General features: G+C 34.5%; 1 protein-coding gene across 4 annotated transcripts in view; it reads left to right on the top strand.

The window, feature by feature from the left end:
- The window catches only part of LOC149907477 (solute carrier organic anion transporter family member 74D-like), a 63,526-nt gene that overhangs the window by 19,085 nt on the left and 20,959 nt on the right, over positions 1-23,482 (top strand). For 2 of the 4 annotated variants that reach the window (XM_090102469.1, XM_090102468.1), the window contains exon 2: positions 16,957-17,675. In XM_090102469.1, coding sequence (XP_089958595.1) covers positions 17,027-17,675 — 649 coding nt within the window. In that variant the 5' untranslated portion in view covers positions 16,957-17,026. Of the gene's footprint in view, positions 1-16,083; positions 16,229-16,649; positions 16,885-16,956; positions 17,676-23,482 lie in introns of those variants that run through there. The other 2 variants (XM_090102470.1, XM_090102467.1) reach the window with 2 other exon arrangements.

The raw sequence follows: 23,482 nt of genomic DNA, 5'->3' as shown, positions 1-23,482 counted from the left end.
ATTGAGTTTTTTCTTTTTGATTTTGATGACGTTATTAACGGTGATAGGTTATATTAATGATTCTATATATGTATATCTATTTGGGAATTGAAATTAAGTACGACAAGGAGAAAGATTTGTTGGTATTTTGGTCAAGTTCATACGTAGTACTATTTCTATAGGTATTAACTATAAAACTGTTTTGAAGTTAAACTTCTTTAGGCGCGTTGAGAGTAAAATTTCAATTTCATGGCAAAACCGCCACGTGATGGAGTAGGGCGACGATTATGGTATCTTTGATTCTTGCCAAATAAGTTTCACTTCTGACTCGTACACACGCTCATTTTTTAATAAGTATACCTATCAAGAGTTGATACAACGATTTTTCTTAGAAGCGTGCACCAAACAGTCAGAGAAATGGCAACACGGGTTCATTGCTTTGTGATCTTACGATAACCTCACAATCGGTGGAAAGTGTTTGATTGACATGGGATGTTTGACATTGCTTATCTGTATTATTTGTATTTGAAAATAAACATTATGCTGTGTTATGTAAGGTTGATTGTAGATTGCGTGTGTTGTGGATATTTGATTGGATAATTTATGAGTAGTTTTTTTACGTTTTTCAAAATTTAAAAGGAATAAACGAGTGCTGATTTTTAAAAGGTCATGCTCGTTTATCTTATTTTTGTAATTTTGGCTGTTTCAATTATCGTTAAAAAAATAGAAAGATTTTATTGAAAAATTGTAATACCACGGAGCGTTGACAATATAATTATTTCATGAGTTTTATCATTTGTTAGTTACTATATTTATTATTTCTATTAAAATTAACACGTAAATATCGTAAAATAATTATCTTAAATTCGCACAAAGTATGTATGACGGCTCAGTAGGTGTCATTAAAAAGCAAAACACGTAGCACTAAGTGGGTGAGGGCCAGCTAAGCGTATAAAATATTTTAATCCTTTGCTACATATGGAGGCGATTTTAATGATTAGGTAAACTTTGTAAGGGAGCTATATGAAAAACAAGGATATTTTGTACCATAAGATCTAAAAGAACGTAAGTTTAGGAAATAGTCGAATTTGCAAAAAGTACTCGAATAAATTTAAAATATTGTACGTGGTTTGAATTACGGGGGACCTATCGTCTCACTTGAGCGATAGGTGCTAAAATAACAGACATCATTCGGGAACTGTAAAAAGTTTGAAGACATTAGGCATTTGTCTTAGTTACGTAAAAACTAATTAACTGAAATAGAGTTGGTTTCAAAAAGGATTATGATATTTGCTAAATGTATTAACATGGTGTTTGTAATTACAGATTAATTTAATGAATAAACAAGGGATTTAAAAACTTATTTAATAATAGAGGATTTATGATAATAAATGCATTATTTGGAAAATCCTCTCCAAGTTCCAATTCTGTGTTTTTCTTCGATAATTAGGTAAGTAAGTATCTAGTATACCATACATGTAATTCCAAAAATACCTCAACATGTACTTCCCGAAGGTTAACAGTGTCACGACTCACTTGTCTTCTTGTTCCATTAGCCACATGTGTTCGCTCACACGTGTAGGAAGTAAATAGTAATGTTTGTCGAGTCCTGTGTGCTTTGGAAGGTGTGTGAAGTATTGTCTCGGTTTGCTGAGTACGAGTGTGTAAGTGGGGTTTGTGTTTGCGGTTTTGATGATTAGCTAAGGTGAAAGACGGTTTAGTTGTGTATTAAATTATCTTTAGTTTTGAAGAGAGATAGGAGATTGTTGAGAAATTAAGATTATGTTTGTCAATTATCTAATAGAGGGTTTAAAATGCTCGCTTTGGTTATGAGTTTATTGAGAAATTAATGATTGAAAAGGTTAAGATTTCTTTCGAGCAGTGCAGTTTAAGTTTTTGGTCAGCATTTACTTACACCATATATCTATACTTTTTAAAATTCCAACCGCGAATCATCTCACCGTTTCACATACGAATTTGCGAAAGTCAGCAAGGTTTCACTGCGAATTGCGCCTGTTGTATGCAAATCCCATAGTCGGAAGTCCGTTGGCGGTGACGGTGAGCTGACGGTATCACTCCGCCCCTATAGGCCGAATTTCATTACTTTCACCGTGGGTACTCCGATTGAGGGCAAATTGTGAGCTTATTTGAGAGTAATTGTAGGTACTTGGAAGCTTTTGTTCATGTGATCGCGTTGATTTGGCTAAAGAACACCTTTCTTATCTTATTTCTTACCATAAGGACTATGTAGTAGGTAGTAGAGAAGTGATTGATATAGTGCTATCAATCCTGCTCCTTCTTTTCTACAAATGAATATTAATATTTACACCGAAGTTTACTTGTACTATTAAAGAAGTATGAGTGTCTTGACCTGTTTTGGCAAAAAGGTATTTAAAAAAATAATTGTCTGTAAAGTCGGTTTACTGACGATAGTTGAACGTGACAACCTCCGATTGTGCTTCTTTGTCGCTCGTTCCGCGCTCTCGTATACACTTCGAGCCTCACATGGAACGCCTCAGAGCAAGGTAACGCCGCATGAGTCATGTTTTTTCGTGCGTGCAGCCGGCTTTATCTATACTAATATTATAAAGGTGAAGAGTTTGTTTGTTTGTTTGTTTGTTTGAACGCGCTAATCTCGGAAACTACTGGTCCGATTTGAAAAATTCTTTCGGTGTTAGATAGCCCATTTATCGAGGAAGGTTATAGGCTATATATCATCACGCTACGACCAACAGGAGTGGAGCCACGGGGGTGAAACCGCGCGGAGCAGCTAGTCGAATTATAAGACGTTGTCACGTCAAAGAGTAAAGTTCCATATGGTCTATGGGCAAAACGTATTTCCCATCTGTTACACATCTATAAAGCTAACTAAGCTCGACCTTAAAGCAATTTTATGAAGTAATTACTCCAAAATTAACATTTTGACCCAAATAATCTACGTATATAGCGTATCTGCGTTGAGATAAACAATGTCAAGGGCTGGTTATGTCATGACTTGCATCTGTTAGGAGTCATAAAGATTCCTTATCACGGGCATTGCGAAATGCAGTTTAGTATTCATTTGAACTGTGCCACGGGTAATTCCCTTACGGTTTTGTTTATTTGATTCTTTTAATTTATTGGAAACTAGCTTCCGCCCGCGACTCCGTCCGCGCGGAAAAATTAAGATTTATTTATTTCTACGTATTTTTCCGGGGTAAAAAGTATCCTATTTTATGCCCAGGATAATAATGTATAATTATACCAAGTTTCATCGAAATCGAACCGTTAGTTTTTACGTGATGCCTTCACATACAGACAGACAGACAGACAGACAGACAAAAATTTTTTTAATCACATATTTGGGTTTGGTATCGATCCAGTAACACCCCCTGCTATTTATTTTTTCAATATTTTCAATGTACAGAATTGACCCTTCTACAGATTTATTATATGTATAGATATATTGGGAGTGATATTTACTTGTTAGACTTGAAAGTAGGTTGTATAAGTGAGTTTCGAATAAATAATATTATAGGGTTGTTTTCTAGTTGATTATATGATTTTTTATGTTTAAGTTAATGTAGAGCAATACCAATAAACTTTTATAATCCGTAGATTTACCCATTTCTATTGAATAATTGGATTTAACTGTCTTGGTAATTGTAGTTTTGTTACTTTGCTCCAAATTGTTTCTAGTTAAGTAATTTTGTATCATTTCTTTTATTCACAATTTGTATTAAAAGCAAGCGACTGCAGCGTATTTAGGTCTGTTTCTTAAAATGTATTTCTGAGTATGAAGCATTTGTTTATTAATGGAGATGGTACGTACGTGACATGCGTACTTTATTGACTTGCGTTTTTTATAACTTTTTCGTACGTACCCTTAAAACAATGTAAGATTAAAAGGCAGAAAAGAAGAAGACGCTGTATTTATAGGACGCCTCAAGACTTGACTTATCCTTTTGCGTGTGATAGGGTTGTCAATTTTTGATTTATCTATGTAGGTATTCATAAAGAGTGAGTAATTGATGTGATAGTCATTAAAATGCAGATTTATTGTGAAGGATATCTTCGTTTTTAAGATAAATTAAATGGTCAGCTTTTAATTTTTATAGGCTGTACTAGGCTACACTTTATAAAGTGTCTTTAACTATGGCGTATTACGAGTATGTGAGAACTGAGATGGTAGAGAATATATTTTTGGTCACTCTACACTATTAAGTGTTTTATATCCGACTAAATGTACTTACAATATAGATAGATATTATGTTAGTGGCAACCCTATCCTATTCTCGCCTTGATCTTTTATTTCTTAATCCGTATTAAATATCGATTTAAGAGGTTGTTGCGGTTAACGTATCGGATTGTTTGTTTTTGGGTTTCGCGTTGATTTATAAAATTTAATTTTAATAAACTCGTTGAAAAAGTTATGAAGAGGTGATTTGAGAAAAATTTAAGATTAAATTAACTTTTAAATTTAAATTCGTTTTGTTTTCAAATTATGTGAGTACGTTTTATTGATGAGTATTCGTTTTAAAGCTCTGAAACTTTTCAGTTTATTCTCATTTAAGATATTATTAGAAGTATTTACGCGTTAGAAACATGAGTTAAATGCCTGTGTTCAGTGGGATATAATTTATGTTTTTCTCTATACTTTACATGTCATGTCGTAATAAATATAGCTTTCCCTGTCACCAGAGAAGCTGGCTCTATAACATTCTCAGTTAATTAGCGATCTGCGTTGCCATGGCAACCGTTTATCTGTTATGGACCCTCTACAGTCCACACAATGGACAGCGTTGGCCCAACAACTGATTGCCAATGTTTGGAGCTATTACGGCGATTATGAATGAACATCTACAACGATGGCCGATCATAGAAATTTAGGCTCTCTAAACTATCATGATTGCCTCTACTCGCCCAACGCTGCCCATTGTGGACGGCCCATCAGATAATAATTTGCGAAGTTCTGCGTTGCCATGGCAACCGTTTCTCTGTTACATTTTGGTTACATTGGATGGTAGGCCTTGCGAGTGGTCAAACAGGAGTTAACTAGGTTACAGATGTGGGTACGCTTGATAAAGAAGTAGAGCTTATTTTGATCTGGGTCAAAATTCACTGTTATTCATATTACGCGTGAAAGGTATTTATTGTAATGTAGGTAAGGGGGAAAATGCCGATTGTGTTTAAAATGTAATCAAATTGCCTTAGAATAAATATGACGTCGTCAGGCAAAGTATGAGTAGAGATTTTTTACTCTTGCAGGAGATATTTATTCCTTATCAATTAGTTTTATAATTTTTGAATAATATGAGAGCGAAATATATGTATGTAAGTGCACACTTGTGCATACATATTTATGCAACTTTAACGATATTAATTCAATTTCCAAACAAATATATGCCTAGCTCGTTCCAAGTATTAAGTTGCCAAGTTGGTCTATAGAATTGATCTAACAAAATTGCACAGATAACACAAAAACCGGTAATAATTGGTAATGGAAAACACGGACGATATAAAATTGGTCTAACAAAATTGCACAGATAATAAAGTGTTAATCAGCATCAAATCACGGGAGATTAATTATCTGTGAATTATCTGTGTTTATTAGCCGCAAGTTGGGTTGTTACGTCGAGAAATTAATTTGCAAATTGTCAGGTAATCACGCGACTGTAACTGGCAACCGGATTGTTACATTGTTCGATGTTAGCAATGTGTATGTTGTTGTTGTTTGACTGGAAGCAGAACGAGAAGTGGGTAGATTAACGTATGACCATTTTATGAAGTTAAATATGTTAGTAATTCTGGAACTTATTAGAAGTTTCGAAATTAAGAAAAAAGAGCGCGTGTCCTGAGCACACGTGTTAGAAGTGAAACTTCTTTGGCAAAATTCAAAGTTAACAAAATTGTCGCCTTACTCCATGACGTGGCGGTATTGACGTGACGCGACTTTGATATTTGACTCACAATTTTGCTAAAAAAAATAGATAATGATAGTAGGTATGTGTGAATGGTCTTCTTTAATTTAGATATGCCATGAAAATAAAGAATAGCATCTAATCAGTTGTTTTTAAAATCAGTTTTTTTTTTAAATACTGTACTGGGAATGGTCTGGAAAGGATTGTGGAATAGGACTTATAGGAGATAGAGCAAACTAAGCGAGCAAATTATTTGATGGCGTAAATAGAGGTGAATATTTACAAACTGAATTTAAAATCATGTTGCAAATGTTCGTGCGTACTTTTCTAATTATGCCGTCGCATTTCAAATGAGATGTCAAAGAATCTAATCATTATGATGAAACACGATGTTACCTACCTAATTACACTTATATCGTCGCCTACGAAACTCATTATTAATAGTTTTATTATAACCCTATATGAATTTATTTAACTAGTCTTATAGCTTTGAAGTGACTTATGTCTTTGATTTACATATTTCAATTTATATCTATAAAATGATGAACATGGTAATATTATAAATAGACAAACGTCGAAATATCTAGAAAAACGATCGTGATTGTCGAATTATTCAATAAAAAATTGAATTACCAAGTTATTTTTAAATCGGCCTCTTCAGGGAGCATGTATAATTTTTTGCCGATATTATGTATTCTATTTCAAATAATTTTGTTGTTCCGGTTCCGGCTGTCGTACAGTGAGGACGTTGTTCAGTGCTTCCCGAAAGAAATAATTACAAACTCAGTGCAAAAGAGGAAAAACAACCAAAAAGTGGAATATACTAATTAAGAACACACTTCAGGCAAGATAAGCTATACATTGTGTGATTAATACAACGATTACTTTGTGATTATTACAAGTTAAGTGAAACAGGTAGTAAACATAACCTTATCGAACAAGTGAATTGTCACTTGTCACTGACAAATGCCAACAAGTCATAGTTAACAGATAACTTTACATAGTACCAACTTAACGGAAGAACGCAGTGTTACCATAACAAAATATAAACTATACGGCCTGTCATCCACTTTCACGAGTGACATATCTGAAGGGCAGCCAACATAAAAAGGCTGCATAACGATGACTGAAGAAATGTCAATATCCACACTCTACAATATGATGAAACTAGAAATGGATAAACAAGCTACGCTGATAAAGGATAATACAGAAAAAATTATGGTGACAATAGACGAAAAAATCAAACCATTAATTCAGGAAAATAAGATCCTAAAATTGGAAATCGAAGTACTTAATAAGAAAATAAACTCCCTAGAAAATGCAACCCGAAGGAACAACATTATAATTCATGGATTTAAAGAGACAGAAAAAAATTATACGGAATTATATAACAACTCTATAAGATTATTTGAAAACTTGGGAATAAAAATTGATAATTACGATATAAACAAATTACACAGAATTGGAAGACAAACGAATGGAAAAACAAGGCCTGTATTAATTACCCTCACAACATACAACAAAAAAATCGAGATTCTAAAAAATAAAAAGAAAATGTCACAACCAACATACATTACAGAGGATTTTTCTAAAGAAACTTTGCAGAAACGCAAAGAATTACAACAAGAACTTCACAGAGAAAAAGAAAAGGGAAATGATGTGTACATCAAAAACAACAAAGTTGTAATAAAATCAAAAGAGAATGAAAAAAGGAAAAGGGTGACATCACCATCACCCTCACAACAACATCAACAAGTGTCAGGAGATAAAAACAAAAATATAGTAGCCCCTGCAAAACTGCAAAGAACTGACCCATTCGCATACATGAGGTCTAGATCACATTCTTTGACTGAAACAACAAAACCAAAAGCATAGGAATCTCGAGACATCGGTAACCGGACAAAAACGACAATCACAAGCACAGAACATTTGGAAAAGGAAAATCGCCCCAACCCGGCTGGTCACCGTGGGGCAAGAGACCAATACCCCCTAGGATCGCTCCCTCCCAAAAAACACAACATACAGAAACAAGACAATACACACGAAAACAACGGAAAAGAAATAAATGTCATAAAAGACAAGAGAAATAGTATTTACATAGCAACGCTTAACACCAGGACTCTAAGAACAGACGAATCTTTACAAGAACTGGAATATGCCTTAGGTTTTATAAAGTGGGACATTATCGGTCTCAGCGAAGTGAGGAGAATGGGAGAAAAGATTGAACAACATGAAAACTACATATTATACCATATAGGAACCACACCAGGCCTACACGGTGTCGGTTTCCTTATTAAAAAATGCTACAGTCAATACATACAGTCCTTCAATGGAATATCAGAACGAATTGCACAACTAAATATCAACTTGCCTGGGTATGCAACTGTGTCAATAATTCAAGTATATGCACCGACAGAGCTGGCACCAAAAGATATAAAGGATAATTTCTACGAAGACCTAGACAAGACTCTGGCAGGTGCACACAAGGCAATCATACTGATGGGAGATTTCAATGGCCAGATTGGTAAAAGATTAGCAAACGAAAATAACACACTAGGCCAATTCAGCACAGGAAAAAGAAATGATAACGGACAAAGACTAGTACACCTGGCACAGGAACATAACCTTAGGATATTAAATAGTTTATATAAGAAAAACAAAAATAAAAAGTGGACCTGGATTTCTCCAGATGGGAACGTGAAAAATGAGATTGATTTCATATTGTCAAATAAACCTAAATTCTTCAAGGATATAACCACAATTAATAAGTTCAACTTTAACACTAATCATCGTATGGTAAGAGGAGCCATTTACCTGAATGAGATAAAAAAGAGGAGACAGTATACTAAGAAAGGAATTACACCATGTCAAATCCCTCTCACCGTCCCAGAAAACTTGTTGACAACATTGAAAGAAAATTTACTGAATAACAACAAGAGCGAAAATATTCAAGAAAAATATAATATAATAGAAAAAGCGCTGAAAGAAATATCCAGAAAATTATATACCCTAAAAAACAAGAGAGATAAAATAGGAGACGAAGCAAGACATCTACTTGAGACCAGGAAAACTTTATTAAGAAATAAGAAACAAAATAGAACACAAATAACCCAGCTAAGTAAACAAATAAATGAAAAAATTAGGACTCATAGGAAACAAATTAGAAACAGAACTATCCAATTCCACATTGAGAAATCTGGAGGCATAAAGAAAGCTCTGAAAGAACTGAGAGAGAATACCTGTTGGATCCCATCCATCAAAAGCAAGACATCTAATAAGAAAGCAACAAAGCGACCCGAAATTATGGAAATAGCAACAACATTTTATAGTAAATTATATGATGATCCAGACTACACAAATACTCAATACCCACAGGAAGAAGACGAAGAAGCTACCCTCCCAATATTAGAATCAGAAGTAAGAACCGCAATACTGTCCCAGAAAAACTACAAAGCCCCCGGAGAGGACGGAATAGCAAACGAAATTTTGAAGAAATGCCTAGACTACATAATAAGTGATATTACCAATATATACAACGATATTCTGACTAAAGAAACAATACCGCAACAATGGACATCGTCAACCATCATATTGCTCCATAAGAAAGGCGACAGGGCAGAAATAAACAACTACAGACCGATCAGCCTGATCTCCAATTTATATAAGATATTTGCAAAGGTAATATTGAACAGAATTAGCTCAATACTGGACGAAAATCAGCCGAGAGAACAGGCTGGATTCCGAAGCGACTTCTCAACAATGGATCACATTCATGTCGTCAAACAAATTATCCAAAAGAGCAATGAATACAGAAAAACATACTACTTGGCATTCGTAGATTACAGTAAGGCATTCGATTCTTTGAAACATTCACACATTTGGGACGCTCTACACTCACAAGGAGTGCAACAAAAATATATCAGGATAATAAGAAACATATACAAAGAATCAACGGCAAAAATTCAGACTGAAAGGAAAGGAGAGGCCTTTAAAATAAAAAAGGGAGTACGGCAAGGTGACCCCCTCTCACCAAAACTATTCTCATCTGTACTAGAACACATATTTCGTAAAATTAACTGGGATGAGTATGGGATAAATGTAAATGGCAAAAAGCTCAACCACCTTAGGTTCGCCGACGACCTGATTCTGCTTAGCGAAAACCAAGAGGGCTTAAAAACAATGTTAACGCAATTAGACCGAGAGAGCAGAAAGGTGGGTCTGACTATGAATCTAGACAAAACAAAACTAATGACAAACAACATAAAAACACCTATACTGCTAGACTCAAATCAAATAGAATATGTCGATGAATATACATATTTAGGACAGATCATTGCACCGGAAAATCAAATGCAAAAAGAAATTAACATCAGAATAAATAAAGCTTGGAAAAGATTCTGGTCTCTAAAGGAAGTTATGAAGAATCCACATATGCCCCTTAAAGATAAGACTACAGTGTTCAACTCTTGCATACTACCAAGTTTAACCTATGGAGCACAAACCTGGGCCCTCACTAGCAAACAGAGTGGAGCACTCAGAGTGTGCCAAAACAAAATGGAGAGGAGCATCCTAAACCTCAAGCTAAGAGACAAAGTTAAACTTAAGAATATAAGAAGCAAGACAAAAGTTATGGATGTCACTTACACAGTGAAAAAGCTTAAATGGAACTGGGTAGGCCATATGATAAGGAACAATAAGGGAAAATGGACAAAAGATGTTACTGAATGGTATCCTCGGGATGGGAAAAGAAAGAAAGGAAGGCAAAAATCAAGATGGGAGGATGATATTAGGAAGGTAGCTGGAACAACATGGCAAAGAGAAGCCACAAATAGAGATAGATGGAAAAGCCTAGGGGAGGCCTATGCCAAAAGGCAAACTGATAATAAAGTTACCGATGTCGAAAATTAAAATGAATCAAATTATATTTATATTATTTAATTAAATATTATTATTAATGATTAAAAGTGCATGTAATCTTACCATAATTGAAATAAAAATGAAATTACTAAATGTGCATGAAACCGATTGTATTAAAATAAATATGAAAGACATTGTAATATATTGAAAATTATTTATTACAAGAGAGTATGTATAATGTAATGTATTAACTATGTATAATGTAATGTAATGATGTTATCAGTAATAAAGGCTATTTTTATTTTTATTTTATTTATTTTTTTTATTATTTCAAATAATTTGAATATAAAAAACGTGGGACCCTCGTTATTTTACAATTCAAAAAGCGTGATTTGTATATTTATTTATTCAATAAATATTTCATACCAATTTGAGAAAAAAAAAATTATAATAATAGAATAAGTTATATAAAATGTAGTTGTTATAATATTTAGCGATAGATTGATTCAATCATTTATATGTGAAAAGTAATATCGAGAAAAATAACAAAATAACACATTTCCTTATAAGGAGCATGTCACGCGAGCAATCAATTTAATTTAAAATTTTCAAAGCTGTCATACTTTTATGTTTTTCGCAGAAGCGTCTGTTAAGTTTCGTAACACGCAAAGGACCATTTAAAGAGCATTTAATTAATTAATAAAGTGTATTCTAAAGAATCTGTAAGTACCTACTTGGTACTGAGCAGAACTTATGCGTATTTTCTTACAGACAAGCAAAAACATAAGGGTTAGTTTAGTTGTCATGTTTATAGAAGTTATGCTGATATGATCATTAGTACATATTTTAGGGACTATATACACTACATCTAGGATCGAGGTATAGGTATTTACTCGTCTAGGGACAGTCAATGTTTTGTTTCTGGTGGATAAGGCGGTAAATGGAACCAATGGTCTATACTCTATGTACCTATATGTGACCACTGCAGATAGCTCATAAAGCTACTTCTTTTACTTTACAACATTGGACATTGGTCAGGTTACAAATTTCATTTACGCTTTCCCTATTCCTTGTCGCTTTTACAAATGATGTTTTGTCAAAATGTCTCAAAAGTTGAACAATCGTTTCACGTTTGCATTATGAAAGTAAAGTAACGTATCTTCTTTCAAATATAATTGACGTAAAATCCTGACTCACAGCGGTTTCTTTTTAAAGTATATTTCGGGAGATTACAGAGAAGTAATTACTTCTTAAGTGGAAAGCACATTTTTAAACGCTAATCTGATTGGAGAGAATTCTTTCTTATGTCGTGATGGTCGGCTTTCTCAGAAAGTAGAGTCTTTTAGTCCATATCCATATTATAATGATTTATCATAACATTTATATGATGAGGCACTGTTTCATTTGATAATACATCTTTGAATTAGGTTTGTCTCGAAGGACCATTTAGCTTAGGACATAATCCCTTACTAAAATATATTTTTTTATAAAAATATGTGACTTATAAGTGCATTCTGATACACGTGTTATAAATCAATTTGTTTGTACAAAACAAAGCTCTTCTAAGCGAGTACATCGTGAGGACTGAGGAGTGAGGGCACAATGTCATATTGGTGTGTTGCGGATCACCTTGACCGACCGTCCTCTCACATCTTCGTGTAAGTCACGTGGAATGTTTGTGTGTTTGTAATTGAAATTTAATTTATTTTTTCACCCCTTAGAATTGAATATATGTAATGGGTTTGACGCATTTGGTGCACTTCTCAACTTGTACACCATGCTCAAATGGTGAACTTAGCAACTTGTACACTTCTCAAATGGTACACTTCGCAACTGGTACACTTCTCAAATGGTGCACTTCGCAGACGGTGCACTTTTTAAGATTAGTTGAGATTTGGAAAAATTGTGTAAAAATGAAAGAATTTTTGGTTTTGGATGTTTAATTTTTATAATTATGTCAACAAAATAATAATAATTAAACTATTCAGAATAACCTTAAACACTATAACATTTGGGTTCATTTTTATTTTTTCAAAAATAAAAATGTGACTCGGATATAATAAAAATAATATAAATATGTAAGAAAAAAAAAGTAGATTTACAGTAAAAAAATATCATAATAAAGATATGATATAATATCATATTATATCAATAACCTTTGTAATATTATTATTTAACTTTTAAAACTTTTAACTATTACTAATTAAATAAAAGCTTTACGTGTCTAAGGTGATTCTGTATAGTTTAATTATTATTATTTTGTTGACATAAAAATTAAACATCCAAAACCAAAAATTCTTTCATTTTTACACAATTTATCCAAATCTCAACTAATCTTAAAAAGTAATAATAAAATTAAACATCCAAAACCAAAAATTCTTTCATTTTTACACAATTTATCCAAATCTCAACTAATCTTAAAAAGTAATAATAAAATTAAACATCCAAAACCAAAAATTCTTTCATTTTTACACAATTTTTCCAAATCTCAACTAATCTTAAAAAGTGCACCGACTGCGAAGTGCACCATTTGAGAAGTGTACCAGTTGCGAAGTGTACCATTTGAGAAGTGTACAAGTTGCTAAGTTCACCATTTGAGCATGGTGTACAAGTTGAGAAGTGCACCAAATGCGTCAAACCCTATGTTGGGTATGTAATTAATAAAAATGTTTGATCGTTTCTTTTATTTAGTTTCAAAGGATTCATCGGAAAGCATTCAAAATTAATACTCAGTTCTATTAAAATGCACAAATTATTCGCATTTTATTTACCTTTTGGTTGGAGATTTAATATTTCGTTGTAAGTTTATGCTCCTTATCGTGAATAATGTAAAAGATATCGTACTGAACATTTTTGTCAGCCCGAGTTATGTACAAGAAAACAAAATGGAAAGAAAGCCGAAGTATTCCAGCCTCAATTATTTCCGTATAATCTCGAGATAAAGCGGGATGTGAATAGTTTGCACGCCTTCATTAAATAAATTTACGCATGCAATTCTGCACATTGCCACTCTCGCCTTATTTATTAGTCTCAGCCCCTTGTCCATTACCCAATTATTTTTTTCTTATAAAAGGATTCTTTGGTTTTGTTTTTTCGTGTGCGCTTTTTGCGATCTGTGAATTATTCTGTACTCGAACGCACAGTTACATCGAAGTTTACATTGATTGATGTACCTCATTGTTTTATTGCGTTTTTAATTGTTTTATTAGGTCTGTGAAATTTATTGGGATGTGAGAAGTGTGGAAGTTAAAGCTTGCTAATAAAAGCGTGGTCTGACAATAATTATTTGATTGCGATCGGAGTTTCGATGTTATGCTATGCGATGGTATCTGAGGTAGATAATATGATCGCATTTGAGTCGGTTATTGCAGTATTAATGATTATTAAACCTTTAGGTTGTGGTTTCAGAAGAACGGTTATTGTTTCTGACTTTTAACACGCACTGTAGCCATAATGGTTTGATGCATTTCAGCTTGAAAGATATCGTTTGATTCTTCGTAATCATAGTAATGTTACCTACGTGGTCTACACTTATTAAATTTGATTTCAATATTTTTCTTCAAAACACGTGCATGGTTACCAAAATGAATGATTTTAAAAGGAAGTTTTTGAATAGTTACTTGTTATCGTCCTCACGGTGAATACATGAAGGTAAACGAAAATGTATCTAAAATAGTAATGCGAGCTTTAAATTTTTTTTATTTTTAAACACATTAGGTGCATCTACAGTTGTTTTGTTTTAGCTTTTGTGTCTTATCTGTACTAAGTAGAATTTTATTACGTCGTTCAAAACTTGCGTTCCTCCATTTTTTGTTTTACACATGTTGTTAATTTCCTCTCAGTTTCTTTGCTGTTAATTCTTTATACAGAAAAGTTTGGCGAATCAGCCGTATCTTTTTGTGATGTAAGTACAAACATACGAATTTTTGATGTGGGTTGACGTTTAAGATTAATCGCCGATGGGATTATTTTGGAATGTCACTGAATTATAAGCGAGGACATGGGCATATACTTGTGTCGTATCTTGCATAATTTGCTTTTGATATATTACACTAATTATATCCATAAAGTCATCAATATGCTGTAATTATTGGTGTAATGGTATGTTTGAAATGGCGCTTTTTACGCAATTTAAATTGTCCTTTTCTTGATATATTTAAATTTAATTTTTTTGGCTGCTGTAAGCTGTGACGAATTTGTTGATAAAAATTATTATAGTGACTCTATTTTATATCAATTGATCAATTTTGATAAACGAGATATTTTGCTTATCTTATCAGTTTTATTTTCGTGTGTACCATTTTTAGTACTGTATAAAATTTCAAGATACATATTTGCATATCATGTTGTTAACGAATTATTTAAATATTGCGTAATTTTAATATTAATGTCAACTATAATACTGGTAATTCTTCTATATTTCACGTTACCTTATATCTATATTATAGTAATAGTATTTTTAAATAAAATAAAGCACAAAAGGATACGGTAACTAATTACTAGTACTCGTACTTACTACAAAATACCTATAAGAATATATTCATGCTTTTATTATAAGCTATTAAAAATACACAAGAAAAATGATTGCCGTCGCTTTCATGTACGGCTAAACGATATTATTTACAATTTGTGGAGAGATGAAAGAGAAAGTTAATTAAGGCACAAATTAGTGCGTCCCGTAATAAATTTACATCTGAATAACACTTTGAGAGGTTTTCAAGTTTCAATTATGTATATGCCTTATTTATGACGATAAAACTTCCTTACTGCGCTTATAAGGTTGACTTTTCCAAAATGTATGTCTTTATATAGCTTGTTATTACTACTCAATTTTGGCCAGTTTAAAAATACTCGATAATAGGCAAATTTGTTGTTGAAAACTTGTTTGAAAGTTTTAACGTAAACGAAGTATATATTTGTAAACAATATAATTTGTTGGTTATAAATACAACGCACGCTCCGTTTATCGATGCAGCGATGCTTGCGCTTCGCTTATGTTGCATAACTATTTTTATTTTACAATCTGTGTACACTGTACACTATACTTCAGTAAATATGCACATTATATCTAAACGCTAGGCATGTACAAATTAAGAAGTGTTCGCTATTGACACATTGTATAATCAACGCCGAGTTGCGGGTGCGTATTCATACAAGTGTTATCAAGGCTATTTGGTCATTAAACTGGAACGTAGTGTGATAAATAGGGCATTCTGTTTAAGGTTGTTAGGCCAGTAACCCGCTTTACAAGTGGCTCACTATTCCCGCTCCAAAGATAGGTAATTAGGCATACGTCGATAGCGACGCGTTGCATAAGTCACTTATCGAAATGCAGTGACCAATGCGCCTCGCTTATCGACGCTCGTGGATTCGAAAATATTTGGCAATTAGCGTTATCTTTGGCCTGTAACATATCACATAGTTTGCCTCCGGGAGCGCGCCGCTCAGTACGTGCACCACCGTCCGCCTCGGTGGTCATCGGCCTCCCGTTGGTAAGTTTTGCAAGTCCAGTTAGTCGGACCACTCGCACGCATTAATATTCCGCTCCGGTAATTGCACACCTAGTCGCTGATTCACCGAGCTACGTGTATGTACTTTTTTCGTCCCCATCATAAAAATATACTAGGAGACGCGGTTTGAAAGAGCGCCAGATAAAAAAACTAGCCACCTTCATCTACATTTGAATTGTAAAATGTAAATAAAGACTTTAAAAACATCACGCACGAGACAAAGACATTCCGTCGCCGGGGTGAGAGGGAATCTTCGGAGGAGGGCGACGTGCAGACGGCTCTCGTCGTGTGTAAATGTGTACCGTATAAAAAACGGATAGGCGGCCAATAAAAACCCCGTAGGGAGATGTCGAGGGGCGGGCGAAGCGGGTGCTGTGCACCGCGGCTGCAATTGCACGCTGCAGTCTCTCAGCGCCGGGCTGGGTGCGCGCACGCAGCTTTATATCCAGTTTCTCCCGAAAGCATGCGCACAACTCGCCTCGAGTGCGTCGACTTCCAAGTTCGATTTCGCGATCGCTAATCATCATTCCTTGCCGGAAGCGTTCTTTGAGCTTCGCATGCATTTTGTTTCCGCTCCGTCGGTCGCGTCCACTTAGGGGTTGATCATTATATCGTATTCGGTATTCGAGCGTTATGACGTGAGTTACATCGGTTGCATATAAATGATGTTTGCTATAGCCGTTTTATAATTGTTATTTGTATTGTCGCAGGGCACCCGTCGTCGCGGCGGTATCAGCGGGCGGGGAGGCGGGTCCCGACGGCCCTGCACCCGAGGAAAGCATGAAAGGCGTGGAGGCCACACCAGAGGAACAAGAACGGTTAGCAGCCGGAAATAACAATGGTTCCCTCGACTGCAAGCTGCCGCCGGAGCAGCAGCGCAACGCATTCCACTCGACGCGCGTGTTCATGTTGGTGTTCCTGGGGGGATGGGTACTGCAGGGCATGTTCCTCACGTACTTCGTGAGCGTGACGACAACGGTGGAGAAATTGTATAAGGTTGAATCGAAGACGACGGGAATATTGTTGTCGGCGACGGAGATCGGCCAGATATGTACGGCGCTGTTTCTTACATACTTGGCGGGGCGTGGGCACCGGCCGAGATGGATCGGGTGTATGATGTTGGTGCTGGCCGTGGGGGTGATCGGGTGCGTGGTGCCGCATATGCTGTACGGCACGAGGCTTATGGACGTGCATTTAGAATCGCACAGGGCGGAGGCCGCGCCTGTATGTTCGGCGGATAACGCGTCGAACGCGTGTGATGACGCTCACATGCAGAGCACGGCGGCGAGGTCTTCCATCACCGCGGTGGTGATCCCGTGGCTCTTCGTGTGCCTGCTGGTGGTCGGCGTGGGACAGACCGGCATCGCCACGCTAGGCATTCCCTATGTGGATGACAACGTTGGCAGCAGACAGTCGCCGCTGTATATGGGTGAGTTGTTTATCATTCTTATCTTTAACCTCTTATTGATTTATAATAAGTACGATTAATTAATATACATAAGATTAATTGCATGTATTGTAAAATTAAATTCCTATAGCAAACAAACTAAAAACAATTTAATAACAAAAAACAATATAATCACAACAATTGTGTCAATTTAAATTCATTAAATGCACGCTCAAACTTCATCATTACCAAAAGCTCTGTAATGATCGGGCGACCACTATGTTTTGACCTACAACGAATTCGGCTGGACAAACCGCAAAAACGACTAGCCGAGACGTGTTCTTAGCGACACGATATCTGATATGCGAAATTGCATATAATAACCGACATAGCCATGCAGCACTGTAATCTTCTTGTAACTTGCATCTTACTCTCACTGGCGATGTTCGAGCGAAGCGATTATGTCAATTGTGAAGAATTGCCATAATAGAGGCCTATGCTCTCGCAGGAATACGCTCATTACTTTTACTTTAGCTGTAATGGCGGATTAGAACAAGTACATACTAGCTAGTGAAGACGATCCAATTTCTGGTACTTAAAAAACTAGAATATTGGACTGGTTTCGACATTCGTTAATAATAATTATTGACTCTTACCACAGCTATTACTTCCTATCCTATTATTATGACATCAGATTTAAACCTAACATAGCAAAGCAATAATATTAAAATTTAAAATATACACCACAAATAAATGCACGATAAATCTATACAGTCAGATCAGATGCAATTCTCTATAAGAAATCCAAAAGATTTTTTGGCATTGCGCCTCATGCATTTGTATGTAAAAAATACAAGAGCAATAAATGTTGATATATCGATGCGGATAGTATTATAGCCATTGTTTCAGTTTCCATTGCAAACGGGTTTAGCCGGACCTGGGGTACATACATACATACACAATGCACATACAATATACGTAAATAAATCTAGATGGCGGATTTTGGACTGTAAACAATATTGAATGTAAAAGTATAATTTGAACGAACGAAAAACGGAGAGATTTTATAGTTTACAAAAAGATAATATAATAAAAACGAGTTATTAAAAAAATATTCCTAACTTTCTATATTATGTAAAGTGCAGACTTATTACTTAAGGCAATCAAAGATTAACACGTTATTAGCTTTTGAAAAAAAAATATTGTTCATTTTTAAATTGATATTGCATACAAATCATACAATGTCTTGTTTTGTCTACAATAACGATGTAAAATTATAGCCTGACGAGGTTTACGTTACAAAAAATAAAATCCACCCAGTTTTATGCACGAATGTTAATAAAACTACCTATGAATAATTTTATGCCCTTAAAATAAATTTCTTTGGGACATAAAATTTTTATTTATGGATGTATTAACCCGTTGTAATAGCGGGAAAGGATCTATTTGCGATATCGTAAGGATATCGGCATGATTTTATGTAGTAGGTACATTGTTAGGTAGGTTGTTAAAATAATTATTAGCTTATAAAGCCTTTTAAATTATTTGTACTGTAATATGTTTGAAAAAGTCTTGAATCTTTAATTGAAGACTTTTTCAATCTTGCATTTCATAACTTTTTCATAAATAGAATTTTTTCATTAAAGTAAGTAATAAGACTTAATTTTTAGTTATGAATGCTACTGGCAAACTTAAAATCTATCTGATGCATTGCTTTTGAACTTGGGAGGTAGTCAATTCTTGGTTAAATTTCCTAAAATTTATCCTCAATATGAAATTAATTTGCTCCATTCCACGTGCGCTAACCTTAATTGATGTTAATTATTTCCTCTAAATTTTGTTAAGTAGGAAAATAAATTCGCTAGATTTGATATTAATTACATTTAACGTCTTCTAATCACGTCACTATGTTTTCTTTTTGCGACTATGGTAATTTAAACAAAAAATAACGCAATTAACATCGCAATTCAACATTGTACTCTCTTCCCTTACAATAAGATACATATTGTTGGAACGCGCAAATTTCTGTAGAAAATTATAGAGCCTATAATCTTAATTGTTCGGTATCTGTTGGTATGTCCACTTTAAACACGAAATCGCTTATTATGACACGTGTAAGTTAATCGCCTGCGGTCACTTTGTGCAATATGCCCTACATCTTTAATTTCAACTACAATTAAGAGGATCTATTCGTATACTTGTATGGCTACTTGCGATTCGAAGCGAATCGCCATGTGGAAATCTCCATTTGGCAGGTTTAGCTTGCTCGTATACTTACTTAGGAATTGTAAACGTTTCGTCGCGAACATTGAAAATGTTTTTCTGATGTTGTAGGTACTTACTGTTCTATACTGCGGTCTGCGGAGGATCAGTGCGAATGGAGTCATGGAATGTAAATTTTTGTAACAGTCTAAAATGTAACAAGTTATCATTCCTTTACTTGATACTTTATTATATCCTACGTACTGTAAACTATTCGTTTACATTTACCAATTTTTGTTAAACACACTTACTGTCCAAAGAGAAGAAATGTATGGAATTTAGACTTAGATACAGGCTGCAGCAGTAGCAGGGTCTTTCATCACACACAACAACGATGCCAGTATTCCCAAGCTACTATGCTCTTTTTGCAATAAACATATTGAACATACAGAGCGGTGCCTACAATGGATACCCAATCACGATCGGATGTCATCAATTACTGGGTTTCACGACGAGATAGGCGCTGAATTGAACATAACAATTATGCAACCATGCAATTGTAGTTAGCGCGCGTGCGTTTACGAAATGTGCCATGTGCATGTGCATATGCATGTATGGATGTATGTGCATGTGTGCTATTTCAGTTGTGCATCTGTGTCACTGGGACGGGACGTCTCGTCGCCACTTCAGCTTGTTAAGTCGTCTGACATTTTTCATACTCCTCCTCGGGAGTTATGATGTCCTGGTACTTGGATGCGTTGTGTCATAGGTTATTTTTATTTAATTAAATGTGTATAAAAATTATGTATGTGATTTAAGGGGGTTAGTATCAGATGCTGGACAATTCGCGACAATAGGTTTGCTGTTAAAAATTATATCACTTTTTCACCACACTCTCTTTAAAGAACGTTTTAAAATTTTTAATTGAATTCATGTTTTACTTTTTAGAATTATAGTCTCTACAAAAGACCCTTCTTATTCATAAAACAATATTTACTATGGTCTTAGTGCAATTAAAATGTTATGAAAACATTAATGAACATTACGATAACATTAAAGCAGATTATCGCATACTACCTTAGTCTAGCCTTTTCACTATATTTTTCCTGTTGACGCATACAATTTCTCTGAAATTTATCTCAACGTTAACGGTAAGAGGATGCTCGTTAAAATTTCGCACATATTTTCGGGTTTCGATGAACTCTGGTGAGCAACTTCGGTATTATTTAGTAATTTTTGATTTTCTTTGTTTTATTAAGAACATCCAAATGATCATCGAATCATCTGCTTTGCGAATCGGTGGTAAATGTTAAAAATATGTAATGACAATTCAAAAGTGCTTCTAAAAGAAGTCTAATTGAAAAAATAAATGTTTGAGTCCATACGCAGGGAGACTAATTAATAAATTAATACGATCACTCGTTTTATAATTTAATGAAATATAGTAATGAAAATCTTTTTCAGGTTATGCGGCCGTTATTTTAATAATTATTCTCAATGATGTGTTTATAAACGAAAGCCCATTACTGAATGTATACAAATATCTATCTTCACTGCTCCACATTGGATTGGGAACGCGAGACTATAGAAGAAGTCTATTTACGTATTTCGGAGAAATTTCCAAATATATAGAGCAAGGGCTTGCTTATTGTATGTTTTGTCTAATGTAAAACAGTTGTTTTTAATCGTCAATTTGATTGTTTTAGTGTAGATTTAAAGAGGTTGATATTCCATTAGACAAAATGTTTGTGAAAACATGGGATGTTTAATTATCGATTTATTTCTAACTAGCGGTCCGCCCCGGCTTCGCCCGTGGTACATATTTCGCAATAAAAAGTAGCCTATGTCCTTTCTCAGGTATCAAAATATCTCCATACCAAATTTCATGCAAATTGGTTCAGTAGTTTAGGCGTGATTGAGTAACAGACAGACAGACAGAGTTACTTTCGCATTTATAATATTAGTATGGATTTAGATCTAAACTTAGGGTAGATTTGTTCTTTAGTTGTTTGTTTATCAACACAAAAGCTACTTGACTGATATTAAAATGTTACGAATGGAAAGCTTCATTTTACTGACGAAACCGGGATAAGAGGTAAGCGGTTATATCATAGGTAGGTATTATCCAGTGTAATTCCAGATGTTTCCATAAATAAGAAAGTTTGTTGAAACATCGAAAGCAAAGTGATGGACTATGATCGTTGCTCGATAAATATTGGCGCTGTTGACGTAGGTCAGTTACAAATGGATCGATTAGATTACTTATCAAAAGATATGTGATACTTTGTTAAATTGTTACAATGTAATTGTAGCATTTACCTCAAGATGGCTCAATGCATCATTCAATCATTCATTCATCAATCTTCTTATATATAAAAATGAATCGCAAAATGTGTTGGTAAGCGCATAACTCGAGAACGGCTGAACCGATTTCGATAATTCTTTTTTTATTATATTCCTTGAAGTACGAGGATGGTTTTTACGTAGAGAAAACGTAAATATGTACCACGGGCGAAGCCGGGGCGGACCGCTAGTCTTCTTATATATAAAAATGAATCGCAAAATGTGTTGGTAAGCGCATAACTCGAGAACGGGTGGACCGATTTCGATAATTCTTTTTTTATTATATTCCTTGAAGTACCAGGATGGTTCTTATGTAGAGAAAACATAAATATGTACCACGGGCGAAGCCGGGGTGGATCGCTAGTAAATTATAAAATCGTAATGAATAATATTTCCAATTTTTCGTACTTTTGTAAAGCTTAATAAACAAATTCTTAGAACGAATGTTTTAACCCGATTTCGTTTGGTTTTTTATTACTCATTTTTCAGAAAATTCGTTATTCAGTTCATTGACCGCAAGCCTAGCCAATATTTACATTTGGCAATACATTCATTAAACTTTCAAATGCTTGAGTAATTATAGTGATTAATTATTACGTGTAATTTTCCTTGCTATTGACTATTCTAATTTATTATACTTATGTATGTATAGTTTCTAGTAGGTATAGTATTATATTTTCTGTGGTATGGGTAATTTGTTACAAGTTTGTACGGTAAACGGTTTAACTGTAATTTTTCGAAAACAAAAAATACGGAATTTTTCTAACACTGTGAAATTTATAAAATTGCGACATTTTTAATGATAGAGCCCTGATAGAGTTCATCAAATACCAAAAATATATCATCACTAATTACAATATGTATAAATGGCTCTTAATCCTACTTAAGCTGGGGCAATATTGGAATTGCACCCTTAATTAGCTCCTTAATTGATGTGTGTAGGCAAGCAGGGGCAATTGAGAGAACAGCTGAAATTGCTTCGACTGCCGTGCAACCGAGATTGTTCCAATATTGCCTCTGCGGCAGGTACGTGAGTAGCCGGCTTTACACGTTTTCCATTTAAATATTAATTGACAAACAAAACAAACAGTAGGTAAATAGTTGAAATATTTACGTCTCGAATTCGATTAGTTTTTATTTATTTATAGAAGTGTTCGTATGTCAAAGGGGAGGTCTTTTGTTGTTTGGATTCATCCATTTGCATTCAATGAATAGAAAATTATATCAATATGTTTATTTTTAACATGCTTTTATTTATTTCACCACTATTTTTGTAGGTAACTGATTCCTTTAGAGTAGATTTT

The sequence above is a fragment of the Colias eurytheme genome, chromosome 6 (assembly GCF_061535395.1).
Source record: "Colias eurytheme isolate Ceu_HAF_F1 chromosome 6, ilColEury1 Martin Lab GWU primary, whole genome shotgun sequence".
NCBI classification, from domain to species: domain Eukaryota; kingdom Metazoa; phylum Arthropoda; class Insecta; order Lepidoptera; family Pieridae; genus Colias; species Colias eurytheme.
Note: the sequence above shows the minus strand (reverse complement) of the source record. Positions and strands in the feature narration are given on the sequence as shown.